This window comes from Hypanus sabinus, chromosome 7 (genome assembly GCF_030144855.1).
Source record: "Hypanus sabinus isolate sHypSab1 chromosome 7, sHypSab1.hap1, whole genome shotgun sequence".
NCBI classification, from domain to species: Eukaryota; Metazoa; Chordata; class Chondrichthyes; order Myliobatiformes; family Dasyatidae; genus Hypanus; species Hypanus sabinus.
In genome coordinates, this window is record NC_082712.1 from 173,059,222 (window position 1) to 173,072,861 (window position 13,640).

General features: G+C 42.4%; 1 protein-coding gene across 9 annotated transcripts in view; it reads left to right on the forward strand.

Annotated features, from left to right (window-relative positions):
• LOC132397404 (doublecortin domain-containing protein 1-like) overlaps positions 1 to 13,640 on the forward strand; it is a 544,514-nt gene that overhangs the window by 380,782 nt on the left and 150,092 nt on the right. For all 9 annotated transcript variants that reach the window (XM_059976139.1, XM_059976134.1, XM_059976131.1 and 6 more), the window contains one exon: positions 9,108 to 9,231. In XM_059976139.1, the coding sequence (XP_059832122.1) occupies positions 9,108 to 9,231 (124 nt within the window). The remainder of the gene's footprint in view (positions 1 to 9,107; positions 9,232 to 13,640) is intronic.

Below are 13,640 nucleotides of genomic sequence, written 5' to 3' on the forward strand. Positions count from 1 at the left end.
AATAGTAAATAAAAAATACTGAGTTGTAGAGTCATTGATAGTGAGTCTATAGGTTGTGTTCAGTGTTAATCCATGTTGATTCAAGAGCCTGACGGTGTCAGACCAGAGGCTCTTGTACCTCCTTCCCAATGGCAGTGGCGAGAAGAGAGGTGGCCTGGATGGTGGGACTCCCTGAAGATGAACGCTGCTTTCTTGTGACAATGCTTCTTGTAGATGTGCTCAATGGTGGGAATGCTTTTCCTGTGATTGACTGGGCCGTATCCACCAACAGCTGATTGAAATAACATTTCTAAGCTGAAATTTAGCTTTAAAAGTCCAGGATGCTTGGTGCTTGTTACAACTTGGCAGATTTCAAAGATGTTTTTGTTCTCCAATTGAAACTGGTGAAGTTTTCAGACTGGACTGACTTTGTTCAGCCTGAAGTTGCGACCGCTTAAGCTGTATCAGTGTATTCCAAATGTTGAGTGACTCCCAGGCTTTGAACTTAATCCTTTTTCTGGAATTATGACTTGTTTGGAATCAATTGCCCACACATGGCAGAGTTGAGTCAGCACAGCGGCACATTGTGCTGGTGATGGCTGTGTGCCCACCACTCCATCCACGATCAGCTTTTAAGTAGGTTAAGAAAGGCAGGTTACTATTGTACTTGCCTCAGCATGAACCCACTTAAAGCTGATTGTAGAAGAAATCACCTCACCCGGACTAGCAAAGTTCAAAATAAAAAATAAATGTATTATCAGAGTATGTATATGTTACTATATATTACTTTGAGATTCATTTTCTTGCGAGCATTTACAGGAAAATAAACAATAGTTTATGAAAAAAATATGCATGAAAACTGGCAAACATTCAATGTGCAAAAGAGGACAAACAATCCTAATAATATATTAAAAAATAGCACACACAAACTGCTGGAGCAACTCAGCAGGTCAGGTAGCATCTATGGGGGGAAATAAACAGCCAACGTTTCAGTTTTGACCCTTCAAAGGAAGGGGGAAAGAAGCCAGCATAAGATGCATTGCCTCAAGGTCGCTGCACAGGTTGATAGGATAGTTAAGAAGGCCTATGGGATGCTAGGCTTCATTAATAGGGGGATTGAGTTCATGTTGCAACTCTACAAATCTCTGGTGCAACCACACTTAGAGTATTGTGTTCAGTTCTGGTCACCTCATTATAGGAAGGATGTGGAAGCTATGGAGAGGGTGCAGAGGAGAATTACCAGGATGTTGCCTGGATTGGAAAACAAGTCTTATGAGGCAAGATTAGCAGAACTGGGACTTTTCTCTTTGGAGCATAGAAGGATGAGAGGGGACTTGATAGAGGTCTACAGGATTATGAGAGGCATAGATAGGGTGGATAGTCAGTACCTGTTTCCCAGGGCATGAATAGCAAACACCCAAGGGCATATGTACAAAGTTAAGGGAGGGAAGTCTAGGGGAGACATCAGGGGTAAGTTTTTTACACAGGTTTGTGGGTGACTGGAATGACTTGCCAGGGATGGTGGTGGAGGCTAAAACATTAGGGGTATTTAAGAGCCTCTTGGACAGGCACATGGATGAAAGAAAAATAGAGGGTTACGGGGTAGTGTGGGTTTAGTACTTTTTTAAGGAATATTTGGGTCGGCACAACACCGAGGGCTGAAGGGTTTGTACTGTGCTGTAGTATTTTAGTGCCTAATGTCTAGAATATAAGTCAGAAGGTGATGCCAGGTGAGGGGGAAGATAGGTAGGTGGAAGAGCAGGGGATGAAGTAAGAAGCTGGGAGGTGATTGGTGGAAAAAGTAAAGGCCTGAAGAAGAAGAGACCTGATAGGAAAGGAAGAGAGTGGACCATGGGTGCTCCTGCCAGATTTGTGCATTTTGGGTATGTTACTCTGCATTTCCGGCATCTGCAGTATCTCTTGTGTTAGTAAATAAATAACACTGAGAAGATGAATCCTTGTCTATAGCATACAGAGTCAGTTCGGTATTGGGGTGAGTGAAGTTATCCATGCTGGTTCAGGAGACTGATGGTTGACAGGTAATAACTGTTTCTGAACCTGGTGGTGCTCCAAGAGGACCACAACCTTGTGTGCCTCGATAACTCGGAGAGGTAGAGTCAGGGCTTTATGCTTTGGCTCTTGGTAAGATCACCAATGCCAAACAGGTCAAAGGGTAGAGGCTAGACTGAGTGTGTTCCACCAGTCTTCCAAGTTCAGGGGTTCAGCTCAGGGCTAACAACCTTGACTGGTAAAACAAAACTGTTACAGAAACAGCAATGAAGAAACCTTCTACATCTGAGTGTCCATGGACAGAGAAGGAGGACCTTTATTGCTGCCCGAAATACCAGCGGTGTAGCAGGCAGGGTGGTGTGGGACGGAAGGCTTCTAATCAGAAGCGGTGTTTAGAGCCAGAAAGCAGCTAGTCTGCTCTCTACAAGTAGAGAAAGTAACATTCCAATGCAAGGGAACAGTAAAAGGACGAGCAACATTATATTATGCAAGTTATTTTTACTTTACCTCTTTGTAGTTCAAAGATCCAACATAGCGTAGCAGTTAGCACAATGCTATTACAGTTACGAGAACGGGAGTTCAGAGTTCAAGTGTGGTGCTGTCTGTAAGGAGTTTGTGCGTCCTACTTGTGAATGTGTGGGTTTCCTCCGGGTGCTCAGATTTCTTCCCACAGTCCAAAAACATGCCAGTTGGAAATTTAATTGGTCATTGTAAATTGTCCTATGATTAGGCTAGTGTTAAATAGGTGAGTAGCTGGGCAGCGTGGCTCGATGGGCCAGATAGACCTGCTCCATTTTGTCTCTAAATAAAATTAATAAATAAAAAATAAACGTCAAGGGGACATTAGAACAGAGAGTCCTTGAACTCATCAGGAAGATCACTGTAAGGGGTAGATCATGTTTAACAAGACCTCCCCCTACCCCACCCAGGACATGCTCTGTTCTCATTGCTACTATAAAGGAGGAGATACAGGAGCCTGAAGACACACACTCAATGTTTCAGGAACAGTTTCTTCCCCTCAACCATCAGATTTCTAAATGGACAATGAACCCATGTACAGTACCTCACTATTTTTGTTCTCTTGTAGCACTACCTAATTTTTATACATATTTCTGATGATAAAGTGTATTTTATGTAAATCACCATACTGTACTGTACATATGTCAGCAATAATAAACGTGACACTGCTTCTGATTCTGAGTTGAGGAGTGATCTTGAGGACATCTACAATATCATGAGAAGAATAAATAAGCTGAAAAAAAGTGGCTCTGAGTGTGTTTCTGTATGTTCATGGTCTTCTGCTGTTGTTGCCCATCCACTTCAAGGTTTGACATGTTGTGCATTCAGAGATGCTCTTCTGCACATCACTATTGTAACATGTGGTTATTTGAGTTACTGTCACCTTCCTGTAACTCTTCTCTGATCTCTTGATTTAACAAGGTGCTTTCACGCACAGAACTGCCGCTCACTGGTTCTTTTTTTTTACATCATTCTCTGTAAACTCTAGAGACCGTTGTTCATGAAAATCCCAGGAGATCAGCATTTTCTGAGATACCCAAATCATCCCATCTGGCATCAATCATTCCCTGGTCATTTCTTCACCATTCTGATGTTTGGTCTGAACAATAACCGAACCTCTTGTCCAAGTCTGCTGCTTTGAAGCATTGAATTGCTGCCAGATGATTGGCTCATAAGATATTTGCATTAATGAGCAGGTGTACAGGTGGATCTAATAAAGTGGCCACGTATATACAGTATACAGTACCCGCGACCCAGGTTCAATTCCTGCTGCTGGGTCTGTATATTTTCCCTGTGACTACGTGATCTGGATACCTCCCACAGTCAAAAGATGTAGGTTAAGTGGAGATCGTAAATTGTTCTGTGATTAGGCTAGGGTTAAGTCAGGGTTGCTGGGTGGCATGGTTCGAAGGGCATATTACTCGCTGTACCTCAATAAATAAATAAATATTTCTCATTCTAATTTATAGCAGATGTATTGCACCGTGCTGCTGCCACAAAACTAATTTCATGGCAAATGTCAGTAATTGTAAATATGATTGTGATTGTCATTATTTCTTACTGTAATTTATAGCATATTTTCTATATTGCACTGTACCGCTGCTGCAGAACAACAGATTTCACGACATACGTTTGTGATAATAAACCTGATTCTAATTCTCATTCTGACAGCTTTGCACCAAGGCTGCTACATTACAACAGAAACCAAAGATTTTTATGTTATTCCTCAATCACACAATAGGCAGCAATAGATGTTGGCTTTTATTATTCTGAACACATTAGCACATACAATTTACACACTGACATCTTTAGCCACAATTTCTGCTGACATTTAGTACCTTAACACCATTATAAAACTTAATTCAAGGTGCAAACTCTGCGGTTTTTATTGAAAGTGTTTTTCAGGGGTACTTTTACTGCAATTAGGATCGAGTGGGATTTGGCCACTGTTCCATTAGGAAAGTACATTAGCTTTCACATTAATATGGCTTGCATTGTGAGCTTAACTGAACAGTTGCTTCATGCTTCATTCCTTTAAGCTGGAAGGGGTAAACCGGTGCCTTTGAAGCATTTCAAAGTATCTTTAACTCAGGGTAAGGAATGACTGAATCGTGAAAGGAACTTGTTGACCACCTTTGTTCCTTTCCAACAACAGGACTTCCTGTTGACCAAACAATCTAATTCCACTCCCCATTCCCATCCCAACATGTCAGTCCATGCCCTCCTCTACTGCCACGATGAGGCTATTCTCAAGCTGGAAGAGCAATACCTCATATTGAACAACGAGTCAGCTTACAGAGAGGAGGTGCAGCGGCTAACGGACTGGTGCAGAGCCAGCAACCTGTCTCTGAATGTGAGCAAAACTAAAGAGATGGTTGTTGACTTCAGGAGGGCATGGAGCGACCACTCCCCACTGAATATCAATCGCTCCTTGGAAGAGGTCGTTAAGAGCACCAAATTTCTTGGTGTTCACCTGGCGGAGAATCTCACCTGCTCCCTCAACACCAGCTCCATAGCAACGAAAGCCCAGCAGTGTCTCTACTTTCTGCGAACACTGAGGAAAGTCCATCTCCCACCCCCCCCTCCCCCATCCTCATCACATTCTACAGTTTTTATTATTATGTATTTCAATGTACTGCGGCTGCAGAACAACAAATTTCACGACACATTCTGATTCTGATTCTGAAATATTATTTGTTAATATTCTTATTTGATCTTTTTGGTGTATTGGCAGTTTGTCTTCTTTTGCACCTTGGTTGCTTGTTAGTCTCTGTGTGCAGTTGTACATTGATTCTATTGTATTTCTTTATCTGCTGTGAATGCCTGTAAGAAAATGAATCTCAGGGTGGTATATGATGACATATATGTACTTTGATAATAAATTAACTTTGAACTTTGAACAATGTTTGACCGAAACTGTATGAAATGCCTTTTCAGCTGCACTACAATTTCTACAAGGAAGGATGTGGAAGTTTTAGAGAGGGTGCAGAGAAGATTCACCAGGATGTTGCCTGGATTACAGAGCATGTCTTATGAGGAAAGGTTGAGTGAGCTGGGGCTTTTCTCCTTGGAGTGAAGGAGGATGAGAGGTGACTTGCTAGAGGTGTGTAAGATGATAAGAGTCATAATTAGATTGGACAGTCAGAAGCTTTTTCCCAGAGCCAAAATGGCTAATACAAGGAGGCATAGCTTTAAATAAAAACCCAAAATGCTGGCAGAACTCAGCAGGCCAGACAGCATCTATGGGAGGAGGTACTGACAACGCTTCGGGCCGAAACCCTTCATCGGGCATAGCTTTAATGTGTCTGGAGGAAGGTATAGTGGGAATGTCAGGATGGTTTCTCACACAGATTTGTATTGTAGATGAGTGCAATGCACTGCCAGGGGTGGTGGTAGAGGCAGCTGTGTTAGAGACATTTAAGAGACTCTTAGATAGACACATGGATGAAAAATGGAGGACAATGTGGGAGGAAGGATTAGATTGATCTTAAACTTGGTTAAAGGGTTAAGGAGTTGGTTAAAGAGCCTGTATTGTGCAATACTGTTCTATGAGCTATTTCCTAGACCAGTACCTTTGTAAAACCAGTCTTTGAATTCCTGAAATACATTGGTCATATGGCCATTTCCCATGTTATGACATTTACGACCCAAGCAGGGCAATGGGCTCCTCAGTAGTGTAGCAGCTAGCATGATGCTATTAAAGCTCAGGGTGTTAATGTTCAAAGTTCAATCCTAGCCTCTTCTGTGAGGAGTCTTTGTAAGTCCTCCCTATGGAATGTGTGGGATTTCTTTTGGGTGCTCTGGCTTCCCCCCACAGTTCAAAGACATCCCAGCAGGTTAATTGGTCATTGTAAATAGTCCTATGATTAGGTTAGGGTTAAACTGGGGTTGTTAGGATTGGCTGAGCAGTGCATCTGGAAGGGTAGGAAGAGCCTATTCTGCACTATATCTCAAATAAAAATTAAGTAGAAAGGATGTGGGGAAATAGATTGTGATTGAGGGAATATTTAAAAATAGTGGAACACTGCCATCTTGTGGTGTATGTTCTCTGTCTCCCAGGTAAAATAGCTCCCCTTAATTGTTCTGAGCAAAAAGTATGTTATATATGCAGGTTTGTCAAGTGGACATCAACCATTGCTAATTTTGTCAGTTCCATTTTGTGTGTCATACACAAGAGTTATAGAACACTACAGCACAGAAACTGGCCCTGTGGCCTATCTAGCCCATACTGAACTACTAATCTAGTCCCAACGACCTGCACCCAGACCATATCCTTCCATGCCCATCCCATCCATGTACCTATCCAAATTTCCGTTAGAATTTGAAATTGAACCCGCATAAACCACTTACAGTGGCAGCTCATCCTACACTCTCACCAGCCTCATTATAACTCAGGTCCTCCAGTCCTTGCAACATCATTGTACTCTGTACTCTTTTAATCTTATTGACATCTTTGCTGCAGGAAAAAAATTCTGTGTCCCATAGAAGCATTTTCTCAAACAAAAGGGATGTTTTGTGAGATTCCACCCATCCACAATGCAAACGAGCAAGGGAACAGCTCATTTAGTTACTCACACACATTAACACACTTTATTCCAGCCCAGATGGCGACTTGTTTTGATAGAGTCTATGAAGCTGACAAGTAAAAATTTCCTGATTAAACCTTTAGCTTTGTACCAATATCATTATTTTCCTGTAGGATTTAATTTCTTAAATTGTGGAGCTCAATTTTGATAATAAGTTGGAAACAACAATAGTTTTATCTATTCTATCTGCACTTCTGTCTGTGCATTATTTTTCAATACTGCTCTTGGTTTCTTCTCTTTAGTTTTCTAGTCTCTTGTTTTCAGTTCCTGTGCTCTGACAATTTCAGTCACCTTATAGAATCATAGAACATTACAGCACAGAAACAGGCCTTTTGGCCCTTCTTGGCTGTGCCGAACCATTTTTCTGCCTAGTCCCACTGAGCTGCACCTGACCCATATCCCTCCATACACCTCTCATCCATGTACCTGTCCAAGTTTTTCTTAAATGTCAAAAGTGAGCCTGCATTCACCACTTTGTCTGGCAGCTCATTCCACACTCCCACTGCTCTCTGTGTGAAGAAGCCCCTCCTAATGTTCCCTTTAAACTTTTCCCTTTTCACCCTTAACCCAAGTCCTCTGGTTTTTTTCTCCCCTAGCCTCAGTGGAAAAAGCCTGCTTGCATTCACTCTATCTTCTATATTCCACCGAATGCAAAGCAAGCCATGAAACCACAAAAGAAAAGCATGATTGTCAACCCCCAAATCTCTCATCCCCACAAAAATACGAACAAAGACGGAACAGGCACATCAACCCCCAAATCCCTCCTCCAGATGCTCCAGTTTCCTCTCACATGCCCAAGACCATAGAGTCATAGAACACTACAGCACAGAAGCCCACCCAGTCCATGCTGAACTATTAACCTGCACCCAGAGCATATCCCTCCATACCCTTCCCTTCCATGTACCTATCCAAAGTTCTCGTAAATATTGAAATAGAACATACATCCACCATTTCTGCTAGCAGCAGTCAGTAAGTTGCAGGCATGTGATGTTGGCTGCAAAGTGTGGTGACTTTATGGCTGCTCATCACTATAAGACCATAAGATATAGGGGCAGAATTAGGCCATTTGGCCCATCGGGTCGGCTCCATCATTCCATCATGGCTGATCCATTTTACCTTTTCAGCCCCAATCTCCTGCCTTCTCCCCATATCCCTTCATGCCTAGACCAATCAGGAATCTATCAACCTCTGCCTTAAACGTACATCAAGGCATGGCCTCCTGTGGCAATGAATTCTACAGATCCACCACTCTCTGGCTAAAGAAATTTCTCCTCATCTCCATTCAAAAAGGACACCCCTCTACTCTGAGGCTGTGTCCTCTGGTTCTAGACTCTCTCACCATTGGAAACATCCTCTCCACATCCTCTCTGTCAAGGCCTTTCAACATTTGATTGCTTTCAAATAGGTCACCCATCATCCATCTGAATTCTAGTGAGTGCAGGCCTAGAGCCATCAAACGCTCTTGGTATGACAAACCTTTCTATCCTGGAATCATTTTCATGAACCTTGTTTGGACCCTCTCTGATGTCAACGCATCCTCTCTAAGATAAGGGGCCCAAAATTGCTCACAGTACACCAAGTGATGGCTCACCAGTGCTTCATAAAGCCTCAACATTACATCCTTGCTTTTATATTCTAGTATAAAATTCTAGGTCTCAGCCTGAAACATTGACTGTACTCTTTTCCATAGATGCTGCCTGGCCTGATGAATTCCTGCAGCATTTTGTGTGTGTTGCTAGTATCACAATCCGTTAACTGTTTTGTTTTGATGCAAACAATGCATTTCACTGTATATTTCGATGTTTCAATGTACATGTGACAAAAATGAAGCTAATCTTAATCTAACAATCTTAATGCTGTCTCAAATCCAAGATATGTTAACAAGTCCTGGAGTAAGTATTTTGCCACCTTGTTGAAATATTCAATATTTATATTAGTGTTTCTGTATTTTGGGGAAGAAAAATCTGGATTGAACTTCTTTTCAATGAAAAAAAATCATTTTTGTTTCATTAGATGGGCCATCAAACAGGAAGGAATAGCAAAGCCAGGTCAATGGAAGAAGTCAAAGCAGGAGAACGCCCTGTGGAACAAGCTGACCTACATGTGGCCTTTGATGCCAGATGGTGAATTGAATGAGGTAATGGAAATTTTACTGGTGGTAGATGGTGTACCTCTCTCCCAAACCGGTTTATATTTCACATAGAAATCCAACAGTTGGCAAAGCTTCCATTCATTCTGAACACCCAGAAATATATGGCTGATCCTTCATTCAGAAATCCAAGAACTGCCTTAGCACAAGGTGCAATTAGAGAGATGTTAATGGGGAAGTGTCTTCTTTTTTTCAGGTTCAAGGTTAACCAGCATTCTGCCATACATGATTACAGCCAAATGAAACGATGTTCCTCTGGGACCAAAGTGCAAAACACATTACTGACAGTCATACATGTATAGCATATTTAAGATAGCAGTAAACATGTACAGTCACACACAAAATATATTATAGTGCAAGTCCAGGAGTGATATATCCTGTAAATTGATGGTGCATGGGTGCTATTGGCAAGAACAAGCAGTCTTCAGCAGTACACAGACAAACATAAGCATGCATGCACACAGTCCAGCTTGCCATTGCACTGAGCGAACACTGGAGATCTGCACCAAAGGTAGGACCAGCATGAACACTGTGCTACACCACCTCTGGCATCTCCTCTCCTGGACTGCTGCAATAGGCCATGGCTTCAGGCCTAGTTGTCACTATGACTGAGCCCACGCAGTTCCCCCCACCACTTGTCTCTCCAATAAGTGATAAACTGTAAGGTAATGTACTGGGTGATAGATAATACATATCGTCCACAAGAGAAACTTCTATATAATTCACAAACACCGTCATTGAGTTGTTGTGTTCACTTTTAGAGATGGTGTCTGAGATAATGACATTAGTGTGAGGTGATAGTTTTTGGTTTGTTCCTAATGGAAGTAAAGGGCTGTGGCTTTTGTTAAGCGCATAAAATGACTCTTGTGTTCTTTAATCACAATTCCTACAATGGTGACTCTGATGTGCTTGACCAGTTCCAGAGTTACTCAATGACATGTTGACCAATGCAGTTGATTTGAAGCTGCCAGAGTTTTGGAAGCTGTGTGCTACTGTTTGCACAGATGGAAGCCCAGTTCGCACTGTGAGAAATCACCACAGACAATACCAAATTTTCCTACGTTGTAGCATCACAAAGTAGCTGTGTTAAACCATGTATACCTGTCTGGACACGCCCCTCTGCTGACTGCTCCTGTGGCTCCTCCCACAGACCCCTGAATAAAGGCAATTGTGTCACTGCTCCTCCCGCAGTCATCCAGCATGAATGTGGTCCATTTTGCTGCTAATAAAAGCCTTTCAGTATTTACTCTACTTCCAGTCTTTTGGAGTTATTGATAGTGCATCCAGAGTGTTGAGTCTACTGGAAGACCCGCCTGCACGTGATAGATATATCACTCTGAAAACTCACCTATTACAAACTTGTGAACTTTCTGAGTCTGAACCTGTCAAACAGTTGCTGTCCTTGCCTGGCTTAGATGATGTTAGACCTTCAGAACTAAAGGACCACATGCTATCTCTCCTGGCCAATCACCACCCTTGTTTTATTTTTAAAGAACTCTTTATGCAACGAATGCCTGATCAAGTTTGCATAGCCCTTGCTAATACACTCATGAAAGATTACAGGGAGTTTGCTAAAAGGGCTGATAGTCTACACTCAGCCAGGAAGAGAAGCAGAGTTCCTCCTCCTTTCCCTGTTTCATTATGCCTGATCAACAGAGCTTCCAGCAGACTCACGCCCACGGCTCCGAACTGGACAACACTGGGTCTATGTTTTTACCATGAATGCTTCAGCATGAACGCCAAGAAGTGCAGCTTTGACAGTGCCATTACATCAGGACACCAGAAGTCTGTGAACACTGTGGGTTCCAGCTGCCAGGTTGTCTACTGTTCATTGTGGACACTCTTTCAGGGCCATGCTTCCTGTGTGACACGGGTGCTCAAGAGAGTGTGCTGTCGGTATCGCCCATTGATTGTAAGGCAGAGAGCAACAGATCTTCACTGGAGGCTGATAACAGCAGTAGGATCTGGACTTACAGGTCACAAAGCGTGAAGCTCTGCTTCAGTGAACGATGCTACACGTGGGCTATTGTCTTGGCTAAAGTTGCTAGAACACTGTTTGATGCAGACTTCCTGTGTGCCAAAAGAACGTACTAGACCTTAAGAACTACCGGCTTGTGGTCACAGAAGACTTTGGGTCATTGCCCTGTACACCCAGTAAGTTCCCTATGATGACTCTGTCTAGTGCTTGCACCACCACGTGTGAATTCACTCACCTGCTGGGCAAATTCCCAAACCTTTGCAAGCCCCCTTTTTTCCATATAGTCACAAAGCAGGGTGTCCAGCACCACATTTTCACAACTGGCTGACTGTGCCCGTGCTCGTAGGCTGGACTCAGAAAAGCTGGCCAGCACAAAGGGTGATCTGCTAACATGGATATGCTCGGCATTGTATGCTGCTCGAATATCTCTTGGCCTTCGCAACTTAACATGGTCCCTAAGCTTGATAGTGGTTGCCATCCATGCCATGTCTTGTTGATGAGTTTCATTTCTACTCAGTGTCTAACATTGGATTTCAGTTGCCCTGATACCATTTCTCCATTACTGCAATGTCCTGGTGAAACCTTTCACCATGCTTGTCACTGATAGCGCCAAGATTTGCAGGGAAGTCTAACTGGGAATGCAGAAAATGAATCTTTAGTGACATGTTTCACTTCATGGTTTTGTGTGCTTGAAGCATGTTGTCAACCAGCTGCACATAGTTCAGTGTTCTGTAGTTGCCAAGAAAATTTGCGACAACATACTTGAATGTCATCCATGTGATTTTCTCCAGTCCCACTAGAAGTACTTTAAATTGTCTGTTATTGATGACCTGTTTGATTTGTGGACCAACAAAAATGCCTTCCTTAATCTTGGCATCAGTTATTCTGGGAAACATCTGCCTCAAATATCAAAATCCTTCACAGAAATTTTTGTGCCTGGTAACAGCAGATTCTGCCTTTGCAGACTTGAACCCAGTAGTTCTGCTTTTGGCTTTGATAAACCCAAGATTCCGAGCAGTTCATTTAACTCAGATTGATTTATCAGATGAGTCTTACTCGACATAAAGGTTTCAAATCTGTATCAGTATCAGTGTCAATTTCCATTCCTGGCTTGTGCATTATGGCATCTTCGTCTGCCTCCTCTAGACTCCATGTCTCTGGTGGCTTCGGTACTGGAAGACTATTGTCATGTGGCACAGGTCTTTTGGCTGAAGAGAAATTGGGATATTCAATGGATTTCTTGATTTTAGCAGAGGAAAACCAGACATCGTGGTCAGCCAAAGTAGCAGTCTATCACATAATCCTTCTGCTCTCACCGTATGATCGGGACTGTGAATGGCATTGACTTCCGAGTACCTCTGAGGCAAACTCTAAGATTGACAGCACATGTTGTGCAACTAATGTGAGGAGCCCAGGGCTTTGTTTTGGTCACCAATTTTACACCAAAAGTAGAACTCATAGGCTTTCTTAATAAGAGAAATCTTTGAGGTTTAAATGAGTACTGGCTACAAGTATTACAGAAAATATCACAGCTGTTGCAACATTGGCAAGATACTTTGCTATCACAGATAGTCCTGAAAGTATAATTATTTTATTATGAGTATACACAATATGTTATGCGCATAGAGCATGCGCCTCAACATAATTACAAACCGATATACATGTAAATGCAGTGCATAGAATGGCATGTGCATGATGCTTTTCTAGCCTTTCTAAAACCTGTCCTGCCATGCAGCATCTACACTGCCTAAGCATACCCAGGCATGCCTGACCAAGATAGAAAACACTGTAGGCAGCATTTTAATTGATTATTTATGAATTGAAATAACAAATATAGGCGATTTAAAAAACTGGTGTGTGATTGGGAAATTTCATGGTTATTGTCATGATCAGCAGTCCAAAATCCATAAGATATGCCCAAAAGTATTCAGGAAGCATAATCTTTGTTGTCCAATGTTAGTGCTGCTTAACAAGGCCACCATCCCCTTCCCTGTTCATTACCTGGTCCCACATTTTCTAGACGTTTCAGCATGTTTAGCCAGAAAGATAATTTTTCTAATGTTGACTTAGTAAGGGCTACCATCAGATGCCTGTGTGCACTGAAAACATACCCAAAACTGCTGTTATAACCTGGTTTGGCCGATATGAGTTTCTGCACATGCCATTTGGGCTGAAAAATGTAGCACAGATGTTCCAGCAACTAACTTTTATGTTTACCTGGACAATATACTTGTCACCAGCGTATCCAAAACTGAACACTTACAACATTTCCACACAGTTCTCAAGGGCTGAAGCCAACATGGATTGATTATTAACCTTGCTAAATGCCAGTTTGGGTTGTCTACCACATCTCTGCAGAACATGCGACACCCCTGCCATCGAAAGTCGCTGCTATTATGGACTTTCCACTGCCCCGCAC